This window comes from Delphinus delphis, chromosome 18 (genome assembly GCF_949987515.2).
Source record: "Delphinus delphis chromosome 18, mDelDel1.2, whole genome shotgun sequence".
NCBI lineage: Eukaryota > Metazoa > Chordata > Mammalia > Artiodactyla > Delphinidae > Delphinus > Delphinus delphis.
The window spans coordinates 8,883,840-8,901,183 of NC_082700.1; the positions used below are offsets into that span (position 1 = coordinate 8,883,840).

Consider the following 17,344-nt stretch of genomic DNA (forward strand, 5'->3'; position numbering starts at 1 on the left):
CTACAAAAGATAAAATTAGTTTAAAATTCAATTATAGAAAAACATTCTGGTTCCTACCCACTCTACTCAGGTATCTTCATAATAAACAAAGGTATTACAACAAAAGATTATAAAAACATTTAAAATACAATTTTATATAATTTTTATTTACACTTTAGAATTTAAACAACTTGCTGGGAACATCTTTTGTGAGGCAAAGTAGTCTTTTTTTAAATTTGAAACTACTTAAACTTCAAGACAGGCTCTCTAATTTTTTTTTCAAGGGCACGCAACAAATGCGTTAGCTGAAAATAACCAACTTAATGATTATTTGTAACACAGACTTCATTATGTGAGCCTAGAGAGCCTCCCCACCTCTGTCTCCCCTGTGAAGGAGGTCTTTGTGTGCTTTTGTGTGGCGGTTCCACTGAATTCATTACAATAGAGATGGACATTTGATATTCATAACGATCCAACATCTGAGCAATCTTCTTTCGAGAAACACCATGTTTATTCCTCCTACCAAAAAAGAAAAGGATTTTAATTCTTTTTTCTTTTAGAATGTACAGGCTTAGAGATTAAACTGTTTTAGAGTAATAGAGTACAGATTTCAAATTACATTTTGCAAATAAATACCAGAAGATACACCTCACATTAAAAAAAAAGGCTCTCTCAGGTTTAAACAATATCTTAAAAAAGCTTAAAGATACCATAAATCACAGCAAAATGTTAACTAATTACACCTTCTTCACACAGAACTAACTACTGATTCACAGAACCACTGAGTTAATCTTCCCCTCTTTTTAAACAAGAGTAAAAAATTATGAGATACTGTTTTGAAAATTATAGAAGAATTGAGTGGGCTTCCAGGACTGACAAAAATAAATATAAAATATATATCACTTTTAAAAGTTATTTTAGCACACTTGCGTTATTAAAAAAAAATTATTATTGATACCAAACTATATTATTACAGATACAATTTGTACATATCTCACAAACGTAATGTTGAGTGAAAGAAACTAGATATAATGAATATATACTGTAATTCTATTTATATAAAGTTTGAGAAAAAATTAAACCATGATGCTAAAGCAAAGGATATTTTAAAAAAAAAAAGCTTTAAGGAAAAGCAAGTAAGTAATTACCAGGGAATTACGAAATTGTTACTGGGAAAAGGAACTCATAAAACTTCTAAAGTGGGTAATGCTCTCATGACACGGGTAATGGTTAAATGAATATCTGTTTTATAAGAAATTTGTTAAGCTACATATTTATATTTTATGTACTTTTCTGTGAGTTTAATTATGATAACAAAAAGTGGTTTAAAAATTATTCTTGACCCTCAAAGAAATTTTTACAATGTATTCTATACTTGTAGTTTTCCGTAACTTGACTTGGACATGGCAAAACACACAGAACATATTTTATATTTAATGTTATAGTTCTAGATTTACTAAAACTAACTCATTTTTCCAGAAAAAAGACATAAAAGAAATGTTTAGATTTCAAAACTACTGATGTTTAGGTTAAAGATGAGAAGAGAAAGCAAGAGAGAGAAAAAATAGAAGATTGAAAAATAAAAAAGAGAGAGAAAAAGAGAGATCTGAGGTCAAGGTTGAAATTGGCCAAGCTATAGAAACCCACAAGAAGTCAAAATTGATGATTCAACCAATTCTTTACCAAAAAAATCTGTCAAACTATACTAGATATCAGTTAAACTTACTTTATTTTGTAAAGTTAATTTATATTAAGAATTGTAATACATTTCAACAGTCTCAAATGTAAATAAAGCCTAACTGTATAACAATTTCAATAATCCATTTATTCAGCATAACCCAAATATCTTTAGTTTTTAAACTCTCTTCTACCTGAGGTGCAATATACACAGAGGCAGGCAAACAATACCAGATATTAATAATATTTATCAGTTTAACTCTTCATAAATTTGATTTGGCATGCAAGTCAGAAAGGGAAAGAAAGGTAACCAAAGGAATAAAAATTCAAAGGTACAAAAGGAATGAAAGGCAAGGGGGAAGAATTAAATTAGTTGAACACCATACACAGAATAACAGTTTTAAGCTAGAAGAGGGCAAACTGAGGTGGGAAGAAAAAATGGTTTTACAAAGAGAGGTGATGGTCATACAACTCTGTGAATACACTGAAAACCACTGAATTGTACACTTTTAATGGGTAAATTGTAAGGTATGTGAACTACATCTTAAAGTTGTTTCCAAAAGGGGGTTGTGTCCGAGTGAAAATGAAGAAAGAAAAACGAGTCATAGTCAGGAAAACTAGGGGAAAGGGATGAAGGTAAAGACAAATGGAAGAGCAGGGTTGAATGTAATACAAGTCCACCATCTCTCACCACAAATCCTGAAATCTAAAATGCTCTGAAAATTCAGTTTTCTGTTGACTCATGTAGCAGCAAAGTCTAACCACACCTGTACTCATTTGGCAGCATGATCTACTCAGAATTAACATTAAACAATGTAGAATCTTTCCTTTCTACTTAGACTGACCATTCGTGATCTGCTGCAGAAATATTAAGATGTCTGATTATATACCATACTGCCCCAAACTCTGCTAGGAGTGTTACAATTAGGTATATGCACTATATACTTCCTTTCTAAAATTAAAAAAAAAAAAAAAAAATCTGAATTCCAAAACACATTGATTCCCAGAATCTTGGGTATGGGATAATGGATCAGTAGCAGTAAAGATGGGAAAAGGGGAGAGATAAAAGCACCAGGTGAAAGGGTGATGGGATCTAAAATGGGAAGGAGATGAAGTTGGAAAGGCAATGCAGAGAAGTGGCCTAGCTAAAAAGCAGAGGGAAAAGTCCTAACTTTTCTCTCAGTTTTCCGGATCTCCATTAGCATTCAACAAATTGGGAAACAATGCGGAAATTCACGTAAGAAAAATAACAAACACACTTAACAAGAAATATTTAATGAAATTTAACAGTGCAAAGATCCTTAAACACCTTGCATTTAAGTCAATGTTCCTCTTAACAGAAAGTGAGTAGTAGTAGTCCCTATTCACAGGTACCAAAGATATAACAAGCAAAAGCTAGTAAAGAAATTGACCATGTAAAGGAGAAAAAAAAAGAAAAAAAAGATAAGGGATTACAAATTTTTTGAGTGCCTTACTTTTCTAATTCTTCAGGATCAAATTTCCACCAAGTTTCAGGTTCATGAAACTCTACTCTGTATCCTTTTCCTATGGCCTACACAAAAGAAAAGAAGAAAACAAAAACCCAGGGAATACGTCTTAAAGTAAAAAGATGGCAGACAGATATAAATTTCACTTAGACAATACTTCTAAATTTGCTCAACCAAGAAAAGTTTTACTTTTAAAATAATACAGTTTATAAATATTTTAAGACCACTTAATGGACAAATTCCAATTACTATCCTCAAGTCCAGGCAAAACTAACAAGATAAACATATTGCTTAATAAGCACCATTCCCAATTTTTAAAAAAACTAAGCAAATGAACACACCTCTTCAGAGAACAAGGACAACTGTTTTAGTAATAAAGATCAATGTAACCAAAATTTCAGAATATGAAAAAATCGATAATATAAAAACTCTCTCATATCTCATATTTACCATTTCCACATATGGTTTCATTTCCCAAGCTTGTGTATTAGTGTTGTCTATTATAACTGGAGATCTCCCCTGATTGATAGCTTGTTTTGCTGAAATAAAAAATAAATTTAAAAAACAAAAGCAAAAAACAGAACTATTAGATAAAAATACACAAAATAAAATTTAAACATTAAGCTATTTCCTACATCCCTGTACTTAAAACCAAAACCGTGTAATCTTTTGAGTTAGAGCCATGAAAATAAAAGCACTCTGCTATATTAAATGGAATTAAGAGACATAAACACATGCAATGTATATTCTCCAGACCAGATGCTGGTTTTGACAAATTAGCTGTAAAGGACATTTTAGGGTAAATATTTTGTTGAACTTAACAGCTAATAAAGACTTCAGTCTAGAGCTTTCATTTACAGAAAATGTAGGAACAAGTTACATTTGAATATGGTCTGAGTATGAAAAGAGGAAAACATTTATTGACATGGGAAGATGGAGACTGTTAAAAGAAAATGGCAATTTATAAGATAACATGTAAGTCTGATCTTATTTTGGTCAAAATATAAAGATGTGGGAAGAGTTACTAAGACACCAAAAGTTGTCTTCTGTAGGTGTTGGGAATATATGCATTTTATGCTTATCTTTATTTTCCAATGTTCTATAATTACAAATAATGCTTTTGAAGTAAGACAGACTTAAGTTTAAAAAAAAAAAAAGTGCTATGGATTTGTCATTACTTATATACCAAGTACCTAAATACCACAGTTCAACTGACTGGATATTTCTTAGGACTATGATTCTGAAATTAGGAGTTGAGCTACAATGGAACTGTTCCAAACCATATCTCCCTCTCCCTATGCCATCTCTTCCCACATAAGGTGAGAATTAGTGCCACAGTGAGCCACTCATAATGACAGGAATGTGTGTACCTCTTAAGTGTAAACAGGCAAGATAATTAAGAACCCACTATAAAATTTAAAAGGCTGAGGCAAAATGCAATGATATGTAAGTTTTGCTGGGATTTAGAATTCAAACCACTAAGTTCTACACAATGAGAACACTTACATAGATGTCGAAGGGCAGACAAAATTCTAAACGTTAGTTAAGAAGTAATGACTATGGTGGAATATCTATTTCGGAGAAGATGTCTCTAAATACTACATTTAGAATTTAAGTCATAAATAGGATACCAAGATGCTATCAACTCCCACTGCTCCATCCCCAAACAATGATCAAAACTTTCATTTTTAAAAAAAGTATTAATTTTCCTAATCTCTGACAGGCTTACACCTCCAAGGAGTTATGTTCTACAAGAGGAGCTTATCTACAAGAGGAGCTTATTCACCAAATAAATCTCTGATTTGCAGGAATGGGGAGATTATTCTCTTTCCATGAATAATCAACACCCAATACCATATTCCAGTGCACTCCAGGAGAATAGAGCGCCTAAGTAAACAATGTTTGACTACTCAAATAAAGAGAGTCATTTTCTTAAACAAATTAAACACCATACTCTAAGAAAGAGAAAAATGACACCTTGGAGATATTTTTAACTTATAAGCAGTTAAAGATCAATTTAGATCCTTCTAATAAACATGAGGCAGATACATATTCCCTGAATAATGCCTGGCACTTAAAAGTATTCAATAAATATTTGTAGAAAAGAGAAATTTTGCCCTAAATTAAATGTAATGCTCATAATTTTCAAAATGTCTAATGACTGCTAGTTATTATTGCTTTGAAAAAGGTTAAAAATTACCTTGAAAAAGCCCCTATTTATTATACTAATAAAACCAGTAGTTTATCTACACACCAATATGTTCAGCAAGTAGAATTCACATGGCACGAACATTTTAATGAAATATTCTAAACTAGTATTGCAAAAAGAAAAAAATGTTTCACAGAAACAAACTTCCCAGTTCACCAAAGGTATACTGGCTCATTCCACTTAATCACCTACTTCTACTCCCCTTAACTCTGGGCCAATAACTCCAAGCACTTTTTGGAACTGTAACATCATCATTATTGGATTTGGGCAGTAACGCTGCAGCATTTTAAAAATTCAAAAAGAAGTAATATTTTAAAATATTATGCTACTCTCTTTAAATTTATGCTACTCTCTATTTGGAGAAATCCTAGAACCAATAGTAGGAAATAATCTTATAATCAAACTTATCTGACATTTAAACTTTTTACTCAAAAGCATCCTCAATGAAATTCCTTACTCTGAAAATTGACAATTAAAAAAGAAAAGCATTTATTCTGTTTTTCCTGTATATACTGTACTTCAGGGTAACCTTAGTTGCTAGTTCTAGGCAAGAGGAAGTTCTTCATTACAGAAGAATTCTAGCTACTAAACACAGAAAGAATGAAAGTCCTAGAAAATCACCATTTTGCAAACTTTAATGAAATAACTGATTAAGGAAACAATTCATTGTTGAATAAATCAGGGATTAGGCTGTCCCTTTGAAGCTACTGATCTTACCATCACTAAAAATGGGACAACCATTTACTTACAAAAAAAAAAAAGGTTGAACCTAATAAATCCTACAAGTTAAATGATTACCACAAGGAAGCAAACCGACAACCATAGGCTATGGGACACTCTACAGCACCACCAACCAAGTTTCTGCAATAAGTTAATGGTAGGAGAGCAAAAAGAGGGAAAACTGCTATAGATTAACTTAATTAAAAGAATCATAAAGCCAAATGTACTACAAAGACCTTGTTTAGATCCTGATTAAAACAACTGTAAAGAAATATTTAAGACAATAGGGGAAATCTGATTACAGACTATATTACATCATGTCAAGGAATTGGGTTTTGTTTTGTTTTTTAGGTGTGATAATGGCACTGCAATTAAGTAAGAAGATTTACTTGAAATGTGTGAAGTATGATGTCTAGAATTTGCTTTAAAAAAATACTTCAGCAAATTAAAAAAGGAGGGCGGAGTGAAAGCAAAAGGGTTGAAGCAAATATAGCAATATCTTGATAAGTGATAATAATTCTGAGTGATGGGTGTGTGGGCTTCAATATAATCTCTCTATTCTAGGTTTAAATAATGTTTCATCATCAATGCATTTTTAATTTCTTTTAAAAAAGAAATTATAGATTATAGCATAAGCATGTACTTACATAGTTCTAGATCAATAGTTTTCAATCCTGACTGCAACATTAGAATATATGGATAACTTTCAAAAAAATACCGATGTTTAGATCCACTCCAAATCAACTAAACCAGAATCTCTGAGGCTAAGACTCAGGCATAACTTTTTTTAAAAGGTCCCCAAGTGATTCAAATGTGCAGCCAAGGTTAAGAAAGAACTACTATTCCAAAATGAAAATAAAGTGACCCATATACCTCTAAAAAATGTATTAAGTAAATTTTTTGTAGAGTGACATCAATGAAAAAAACTTTTAATATTCACGGGCATTAATATTAAGCCTTAGAAAACATTAGCATTACTCAAGGAAATAACTTTTGGGAATACGTAACAAAAGTATCAAGAGTTTTCTGAATTTTTTCATGAGGTATAAAATAAAGTCTATCAAAATATCCTATACCTCTATTGTAACAGTTTATATACACTATTTACAGTTAAAAAAATATTCTAACCACATTCTCTGATTTTCACAACCTCAATCAAGTAGGGCAAGTATAATTATCACTGCTTCTAATAGATGAAAAACTGGGTCTCAAAGCTCTTTCAATGGCTTGTCAAAGTCATCCAGCTGGTAAAAGTAAAAAGTTGAGAATAAAAATTCAGGTATTCTGACTCCTAGTCAAATATTCTATCCCGGGAGACTTGGCCCAAAACAAACCTCTGTTCTGGTTCCAGTCATGGGCATCACCAAGTTGATTAACATTATACCTGTACCCATCTTGATGGTGGAAATAGTCATCAGTGCTGAACACAATGCCATCACGACTCTGACCAAGCAGAATTCTGTTAATAAAAGAAATCATAAAGGTGCCATTTACAATATAAAATCTATAACCGTCAGAAATAAGCCACAAAGGAAAGGTTATTAAATGAATTTCTGGTACATACTTATAAGTATACTGCAGATAGACTAGCATAGGAGCTGAACCTTAAAAAAGCTTTCAGATTTCAAACACCACTTCACACTTAAATCTACATAGTAATAGCCAGTAATAAAAACTTTTTAAAGTGGCTTTTGTATTGCAACTTTTAAAAACACTCTTCAATCCCAAAATGATGTCAACTATTATCCATGATTTAACTTTAGTGAATTTGTATTTGGTGTCTAAAATTGTCTAAATTTAGTGCAACAGGTAACCTAAAAGACAAGTAAGCCTAAGCAAGCAATTTACCTGAGGAAAACTATATTTGACTGAAGACAGCTTTGATAAACTCATTCCTATGAAGCACAAACATCTATGACCTGAAAGTGGAACTTGAGGTTTAATGCTGTGAAACAACCTATGATCCTCCAGAGTAAAATCAAATTTAAAAATTTTAAGAGATTAAATTAATAAGTGAAATTAATTACTAAACGCTAAAGAATACACTCTCAGAACAAGTCAGTGGTAATCACGCTTTGTTCTCACCATATGATACCATCTTTAATTTCTAAGCACAGAGAGACTGACAAGTGTTCCCATAACCAGTGACTCATGAAAGAGACTGGAGGTGTGCTGAGAAAAGGGAAAAGACAGTAAGAATAATTTAGATCCAAAAATAACAAAAATATTTTGTTATTTATCTCCCCTCCCTCAACCATTAGGCAATTGCATATCATTCTATTGGGGTTGGCCAAAAAGTTCGTTGGGGTTTTTCCATAAGATGTTGTAAGATGTTATGGAAAAAATCCAAACGAACTTTTTGGCCAGCCCAATATAATTTCTTTTTGAGAGGGGGAAGGGAGTAGAAGGTGGTAGAAGGGATGATACTGTCCTGGGATGATCCAAGAATACTTCCTAATAAAAGGTAATAGGAAGGATTTCAACTATTAAGATAACAAACATCTCTCCTTTCCTCAGGTTATAATAAAATTGTATATATTTTATAATAACAATAAAAACACATATATAAAAGTTTAAAAATTTAATATATATTTTCACTCATAGAATTATAGTTCAAATTACTTCAAACAAACCAAATTAAAGTAAATGGTTTAAATTATTTGTTTGCTTGTTTGGGAGGCTGGAGTTGGATTTCTTTTTTAAGCAGCCACAATTTTCCCAAAATATACCATCTAACACATTTGGCATCTTATTTGCTTATAAGAGATAACCCAGAATATAAAAATGCCATAATATTAGTATTCCAAACCAAAGCTCAATCACCTGAAAATATCTTGATTATCATCAACCATATGATACCTAGTTACACTCAACAATACCAGAAACCTGATACCATCTTTCCTGAATACCTTATGTTTCTTTTCCTTTTTCTCCTGTTCTATTACCTTTTTAGGTGATCTGTCAGATGTTAATAATAACATACTACAAGAGCACAGGAGCTTTTGTATCCAAGAAATGTTTAACCTTAACCTCTTCCAAATAAAAAAAAAAGTGGGGAGGGAAGGGACAGTAAATCAATTTACATCATTAAACCAAGTCAACATCAAACATGAGTAAATCTCAATGAAGAATATCTTAAATATATAAATCATAATTAAAGCAAGTAATTTTAGCTTGGAGAATTTTTTTCCTCCCAGACTGCTCACACATCTTTTCAAAATTCCCTGAATTATCTCCAAAATACCTGTATCAATCTAGATATATCTGATGTCATACCACCCATTTGAACCAAAAATAAATTATTTAAGAATATTAGTATTTCCAAAATTCTTATAGTCAGATTCTATCAGAACCCTCACAAGTTAAGACAGGTACTAAAATGGATTCTCAGAACATCAAAATTTACAACTTTGAAAAATCAAGTATCTAATAAAAAATTCAGATGTGGTCCCACTGGCCACTTGATTTGTATTTTTTCAAAATCGCTGTCTTTTTTGAGGACCTAGTATGTGCCAAGCATCTTATATATATACATCTATGACTGCATCGAATTCTCACAACAACCTTGCCAATATGGTATTAAACAAATCCAGAAAAGAAAATAATTTCAGAAATCAGGCCACCAGAATTACATAAATAGTGGTGGGAGAGCCAAAACCAATGGCTTACAAGATCCCTGCCTCCTGGAATTCACGCCCTTATATAATCCCCTCTCCTTGCGTGTGGGTTTGAGTCAGCAACTAGCTTCCAACTAACAGGATACGGAATTTCATTTCCAAGATTAGATTATAGGGGGGCAGGAAGTGGCTCACTTTCCCTCTTCACACTGTGAATGGGGAGAGGTCCAAGTAGCAAAGAACTGAAGGGACTCTCCAGCCTACAGACAGCAAGGAACTGAGGCCCTCAATCCAACAGCTCACAAGGAACTGAGTCTTGTCAACAAGACTTGCGAGAGGGCTTCCCTGGTGGCGCAGTGATTGAGAATCTGCCTGCCAATGCAGGGGACACGGGTTCGAGCCCTGGTCTGAGAGGGTCCCACATGCTGCGGAGCAACTAGGCCCGTGAGCCACAACTACTGAGCCTGCGCGTCTGGAGGCTGTGCTCCGCAACAAGAGAGGCTGCGAGACCGCGACAGTGAGAGGCCCGCGCACGGCGATGAAGAGTGGCCCCCGCGTGCCACAACTAGAGAAAGCCCTCGCACAGAAATGAAGACCCAACACAGCCAAAAATAAATAAATTAATTAATAAACTCCTACCCCCAACATCTAAAAAAAAAAAAAAAAAAAACTTGTGAGAGATATTCCATGCAGATCCTCCCAAGACAAGCTTTCAGTCCAAAACACAGCCCTAGCCAACATCTTGATCATAGCATTGTTAGAGACTTGAACCAGAGGCACCCAGATTCCTGTCCTTCAGAAACTGAGACAATAAATGTCTGTTGCTTTAACAACTCAGTTTTAGGGTAATTTGTTACACAGCCATAGAAAACTAATGCACTCTGTGCTTATAACTTTCACTTAAGTAAGAACAAGTGAATTGTATTCTTTAAACCTCATTTTGAGAACCCTATTCCCCCAAATGGTCTACTACAGTTAATTTTCATATTTTATTTTTTTTAATTTCTAAGAACCATATAAATTTTTGTAATATATCATGTACATTTAAAAATAGAAGTGATTGGCTTCCCTGGTGGTGCAGTGGTTAAGAATCTGCCTGCCAATGCAGGAGACACGGGTTCAAGCCCTGATCCGGGAATATCCCACATGCCACGGAGCAGCTAAGCCTGTGCACCACAACTACTGAGCCTGTGCTCTAGAGCCCGCAAGCCAGAACTACTGAGCCTGCGTGCCACAACTACTGAAGCCCGCGTGCCTAGAGCCCATGCTCTGCAACCAGAGAAGCCACGACAATGAGAAGCCCGCACACCACAACGAAGAGTAGCCCCCACTCGCCGCCAACTAGAGAAAAGCCCACGTGCAACAAAGCCCCAAAGCAGCCAAAAATAAATAAATTTAAAAAAAAAAAAGAAGTGATTTTCCCAAATAATTCTGAGTAAAACTGACACTTCATGAACCCTTTACCTCCTGACGTACTGAGTGGCCTTGCATACCACCCTGGTCCAGCTATCAATAAATAAAAAAATAATGCTGTCTTGTGTAGCTTATGCTACATGCAAAGAGTGGTAAAGGCAAATCCTACATGAGTTCAGAAGGAGGATAACTGAGGGGTGAGATGAGAAACCAAAACATCAAAAGTGGAGGCATTTAAGAGAACCTCTGAATAAGTAGAATCCTGAGAACAATGAACGGACAAGTATTACGTCTCCTGCAATGGACGGCAGGGTACTAGTCCAAGCGCAGAAGGATATGAAGATAGGTAAGGACTAAATTAAGGAAGAAAGGGACTTAAATACTATCCCAAAAGAATTTGAAATTTATCTAACCCCCTATAACTCATTACCACATAGCAATACTAAACAATGTTATCTTTTAATGCCCCAAATCATTTCAACTCTGATTCTCCCAATCTTTATTCCTTTTTTCAAAGCTCATTTGGAAAGCTAAATCCTACATGAAACCATTCCTCACTAGAGAATATGTGGCTTTATAACCAATCCCAAACAACCATTTCTACTTCATTCAAAAAAAGTACTGACCTAAAGAGAGACTCCTGCTTCTTTATTCTTTAACCAAGCTACTCAAAGTCAGGAGTCAGGTATACGGCTACACATGTGATAGATATTAAACTGAAGGATTAGATAAGAAACACACTACCATTTACATCCCCAGTTTGATCTCTTAGTAGTTTTTGTAACTTCTCCCAAGTCCTTTAACCTGAACTCATTCTTTTTATTAGCCTGTATTCCTTCTAAAAAATGAAAAGACTATAATTCATCTCACAACACTGTTACATATGGAAGTACTAAGTTGTAAATGATAACATAAATGGTAGTTGCGACTATAACTTCCATTCTTATTAAACCTAATTCCTCAAATAAAGATACATATTATATATAATCACCTCTGTCATTTCGCACTACAATTATGTCTCCTTGAAATTTTACTGAATTACCACCACACTTCATTCACTTTTAGTTTCAACATACTCCAATATGTTGTTCCGAACCTAATCATTCTTTCTTACATTTATTCTGTACCAGAAGCCCTTGCTAGGAGATCTCTTCATCCGATTTCCAAATTTCAACTTTTCTTTTCTCTGATATTATATTCTAAATCTAGAAGAATGCCCATGCTTGTAAGACAACTTCACTCTTAATTTCTATTCTTTCTAAAGAAGCACTGAAATTTTATTTTCTCTACAAAATCTTCACTGCAAAGGAATCAAAATACATAGACTTAAATTCAAATTCATTTACAAAATCACAGCTTACAATCTAGCTTGAAATGTCTGCATCATAATTTAATCTTCCTCCGATTTCCTGCTTCTGAAGAAGTTTTGTTTAGGTGATTCAGAGTGTCTTACAAATAAATATAAAACATTTACAAAATGGTTCCTTGGACTTTGTTTTTTTTTTTTCCTTTGACTTTTTTATCCTCACCCAAAGACATCAAATAAATTTCCTTTTTCTCCTTATCTAGCATAAAGCTTGAATCATCCTACATAAACTACAAAGAATTTGTATTGTTTTTCTTTGTGCTATTTTCCACAACTGCACAAATGTACTGGAATGCATCAATATTCTGTTTTTAAAATGTAAACAAAAACAGGAATTTTAAACATTTCCGCAAATGATAAAACATCATCAGTTCTAATTCCATTAATTCAGATATTGCTCATTTCAAACTCCTTAAAGAAACCAAAAAAAGTTTCTTTGTCAATAATGGTATGAACACAGCACAGTTCTTAAAACACACTCAAAATTCCCTTCCTTGGGTTATCTCATTTGCTTCTCACAATAATTCCAGAAAAATAAGTATTACTCATTATTATTAACAGCAAAACCTGTCCAAGGTCACAAAGTGAAATAACTGAGTCAAAGCCCAAGTCTTCAACCTATGAATTCAACTCCTACTGAATAGCTGACTTAAAAGGGAAGGCCAGCACAGTTCTCAAATAGCATTTGCTTTCGTCACCGTCCTTTTACATGGTGAAACTATATTTAAAGCTCTTAGCAGAATCTTAACATAAATATATATGCCAATTCTCCTTTCCTCTATCAGAAAACATCTTTTAAAATATTTACCATCAGATGCCATTTTCAAGTATAACAAATTAAAGATTTTTTTACTAGAAACATAAAAGCATTTGCCACTGATTACAACTATCATTTATGATTTTTAAGTAATAAATTACCAAGTATTCACTTGGTATCCTTTACTTACCGAGACAATGTTGTTTTCCCAGAACCAGGCAAACCTCTTAAAAGAATAAGTAACTTCTGCAATTTATTTAACTTTTCCTCTTGAAAATGCTGGTTCATAAACCTGTCCGTTCGATTATGCTTGTCCACAGAAGGAGCTTTCCAGCATCCTTCACTGGTTTCACAGAAACCATTATTTGCATATTCATCTTGCACAGTGTAGCCATTTCTAGAGGGATGGTCACTACTGGTAATGTCACTACAGTCAGTATATCCATTGTTCTGATCAAAAGTCAAACAATTCCAGTTAACATGACAACTATTTACATAATATCCATTTTGCATCTGAAAGCCATCTTGGGCATGGAAAATATTTGGTGATGGATTTGGTGGAACGTTGAATCTTTGAATATTTAAGTGATAGTTAAAACTGGAAAGATGAGGGTCTTGTGGTACTAAAAAAGAATGCACTGATTGCCACTCAGGCCTGAAGGAAGCAAAGGAACTGTCACAAAAGGTAGGTATTACTTGTCGATTATAAGGATATTTACCTGGCTCATTCCCCACGCACTGCTGATAACCCCAATATGACTGAAGGGCACTGGTAAGATCTCTTCTCTTTTCTTCTTCAGATTTTAACAGATTATTATGGCCCTGATAATACGGAATGAGTTGTTCCTCAGAGGGTTCACATTCCTTACAACTGCTTTCTGAATCACCTTTTTCATTTTCAAGCTCTTCAATTTCTTTGTAAAACTGGAATAATTCATTGTCAATCTCTGATTTTTTATAATTAAATTTCTGTTTCTCTTTTCGTTCTCCTTTCCCACCTATACCACTGATAGTGTCTGCTCGATTCCTCCTTTCATTACATTTCTTTTTCTCAGGGGGTTTGTAAATGGGTCCTATAAATGCTTTACTTGTGCTATATATCTCATCATCTGTGGATACCAATGGAGGACGTGTATCCTGTAAAACTTGTGAATCAACAGAATTAATAACATCTCGTCTATTACCAAGCATCTCATCATGCACAGGTTTCAGCAAACTTCTAGCTTTGGTTTTGTCCTCCTGAGGATAACTACGTCCTCTGACATCAGTGATGGTCACAGGGACCCAATCATTTCCAGTTTTCTTTTGCTTTCTGTGAAAATTAGCATTACCATGATGGGGGAAAACATATGCCTCTTCAGTAGACTTCAATTTCTTATAGCGTGGTTCACTTATTAGTTCTTCCCCATGTCCCATGGATTTAGCTTCAATTTCACCATAAGGCATCTGAGGAGCAAATAAATCACAGAATTAACAGCTAACATTAAAAAAAACTAAACAAAAGTTTCCTCAGAAACAACAGGAAATAAACTTAATTTGATATAAGCATTTAATAACATTTTCCCAAAATGCAAAAATTATAAAATTGTGACTTTATAGCCACTTACTATTGGTATGACATTATGATTTAAAGGAGGGGTCTCATTGAAGGTAAACAAACATCCTTTTTTAAAAAAAGATGTATCTCATCTTTAAATCTAAATGATGTATTTCTGAATTTAGAGGATGTAAGCAAGAATTTAAGCAAGCTCGGAAAGCTGAATCAGTAATATATATTTTGATGATATAGACATACAGCTGTGTATTAAAAGGGAGAGTAAGGACTTCCCTGGTGGCGCAGTGGTTAAGAATCCACCTGCCAATGCAGGGTACACGGGTTCGAACCCTGGTCCGGGAAGATCCCACATGCCGCGGAGTAACGAAGCCCCTGCGCCATAAGCCCCTGCGCCACAACTACTGAAGCCCGTGCGCCTAGAGCCCGTGCTCCGCGAGCCCGTGCTCCGCAACAAGAGAAGCCACCGCAATGAGAAGCCCGCGCACCCGCGCACCGCAACGAAGAGTGGCCCCCACTCGCCACAACTAGAGAAAGCCCTAGCGCAGCAACAAAGACCCAACGCAGCCAAACATAAATTATTTATAATAAAAAATAAATTCAAAAAATAAAAGGGAGAGTAAGTCTGCCAACCAAAGTGACACATGTCCAAACTGGTTGTGATAAATTGCATCATAAACGTCTTCCTGTTTAAAATCACTAGGTCCTTAGCAAACCTCAGACAACCACATCTCATTAGCAATCAAATGTCAAATTAACTTCAATGTCAGTCTTTATGGGCCCTACTCTTACGAGTAGTGTAAAAGTGGTTTCCAAGTGGGTGTATTACGTTAATTTTAAAGAAAAAAATAATAACTTCAGTTGTACTGCGAATGACGGAAATATGTCATATTATGTTTAAAAACTAAATCTGGCAACTCCCCAAACCAAAGCCCTCATCTTTTCCAGATGGTTTGTCTATCTCGACGATAAATTCTGCTTCCCTTGAAATTTTTGGGGGGACCCTCAAGAGTACAATTCAAAAGCCTCTGTTAGTCAATACTTCATTCCGCCCGCTCTCTGGTCTCCCCTTCTTGAACACGAGAGCAAAAGGAAAGGGCAAAGCGACGAACCAGAACGACACAGGTAGGCCCTAGAGAGGCTGAAAGAAGATACACCTGTAGAGAACGCCGTCCTCCCGGAAACAGCCCCGTCCCAGGCCGCCTCTCACCTTCTCATTTCCTCATTAGAAACGGCAGAAAAGTCCCAAGGAAGAGAAAGGAGGTTGCATTAAGAGAGAGAGGCCTATACACGACCTGAACCCTAAGGCCTCCTGACCTCCAAAGAGGGTAGCCCGGGCAAAAGCGCGTCACCCAATTTCTCTATCTCAACGGAGACACGTTCAGGTTCTGTCTAGGAATTCCAAAGAGCTCCGAGGCCGAAAGGTTTACTCCCGGCTTCTATGTTTACGGCTAAACGAAAAGGTTCAGGCAAGCGCAGGGGAGAACCCAAGTCGCTAATGGAAGAAGGAAGAAACCGGAAAACGTCAACACCACAACCCCACCTCACCGAAAATGGGATGTCTACTCACCTTATAACACAGTTCTGCATTGACCTTTACCTCTCAATAAAGACGGTGAAAGAAGCACGGAGACACGGCCCAAAGCAGAGACCGGGAGGGACTGAAAGCCCGAGCCACAAGAGCGGAGCTACAAGTCTGCCCTCCGTACGCAAGATGGCGGCCACCTCCCGGTTGCCCCGGCAGGAATTACGGATTCTCGCCAGGCATTGTGGGAATTGAAGTCCGGCGTTCACACCCGGCCTGGAAACTTCAGCCTCTCCCAGAATCCATTGCTTGACACAAGCGCTAAGGAGCACGAACGTAGACCGGAACTAGTTTTTAGGTTGGCGCCGGGAGGTTGTTTAGAAATAGCAACTTCGGCTAAGAAAGGTGGCGACCTGCTCTTTAGGGCCACCCCTGAAGGAAGAGAGACTGTGAGTGCCTGGCTCCGCAAATAGAGACATAAGCTGCTCTCAGTGCATGTTTTAAAGTCTTTTTAAAGGGCAGTTAACATTTAGTCTCGTCAACTAGGGTTGCCGACGTTTCTATGAAATGCCAGTCAGTAATTGCAGGCTCAGGTTTTCCTATCGAAGAAGAGAATCGCTGCAGCAGAGCCTTGATAACAGAGAAGAGTACTTATGAGAAAAATCACTTCTTGACACAGCTGTCTTTTGTTTAAGGAAGTAAAGACCGTTTACTGAGCTTTCCCATTAAAAAAGTCGATTTGTGAAAAGCGCTTCTATAGAACAGCGATTGGTAAAAATAAGTGCTTTGTAAGTGTTTGTTAAATGACAAATAACTATAAACCGAACAACTGGCAATCTTCAGTTGAGGGTCCCTTCCCTCTTCCCACCTCCTTCCCACTCTCTCTAGACCCGCTCCTTCACATGCGTTCTTTCCTGTCCCTGAAAGGGAAACTGCTAATCTTTTTATACGTATTTAAATAAACCTGTTGCGATAGCGTTTTAATTTATAAATATAATAGTTAAAACCACAGTCTGGAATATTTACATTTGATTACTTAACA

The 17,344-nt window shown here is 35.5% G+C and overlaps 1 protein-coding gene across 6 annotated transcripts in view; it reads right to left on the reverse strand.

The window, feature by feature from the left end:
• Nucleotides 1–16,494, reverse strand: part of LOC132413788 (NEDD4-binding protein 2-like 2) — a 66,238-nt gene extending 49,744 nt beyond the window's left edge. For 5 of the 6 annotated variants that reach the window (XR_009516810.1, XM_059995995.1, XM_059995994.1 and 2 more), the window contains exons 1-6: nt 16,348–16,494; nt 13,416–14,671; nt 7,407–7,531; nt 3,594–3,682; nt 3,132–3,208; nt 355–498 (exon numbers count right to left, since the gene is read on the reverse strand). Coding sequence is in view for 5 of the 6 variants with exons in the window: in XM_059995995.1 (XP_059851978.1) it covers nt 355–498; nt 3,132–3,208; nt 3,594–3,682; nt 7,407–7,531; nt 13,416–14,671 (1,691 nt within the window). In the remaining variant the exon portion in view is untranslated. The remainder of the gene's footprint in view (nt 1–354; nt 499–3,131; nt 3,209–3,593; nt 3,683–7,406; nt 7,532–13,415; nt 14,672–16,347) is intronic. The other variant, XM_059995996.1, reaches the window with a different exon arrangement.
• Between the last annotated feature and the right edge of the window lie 850 nt (nt 16,495–17,344).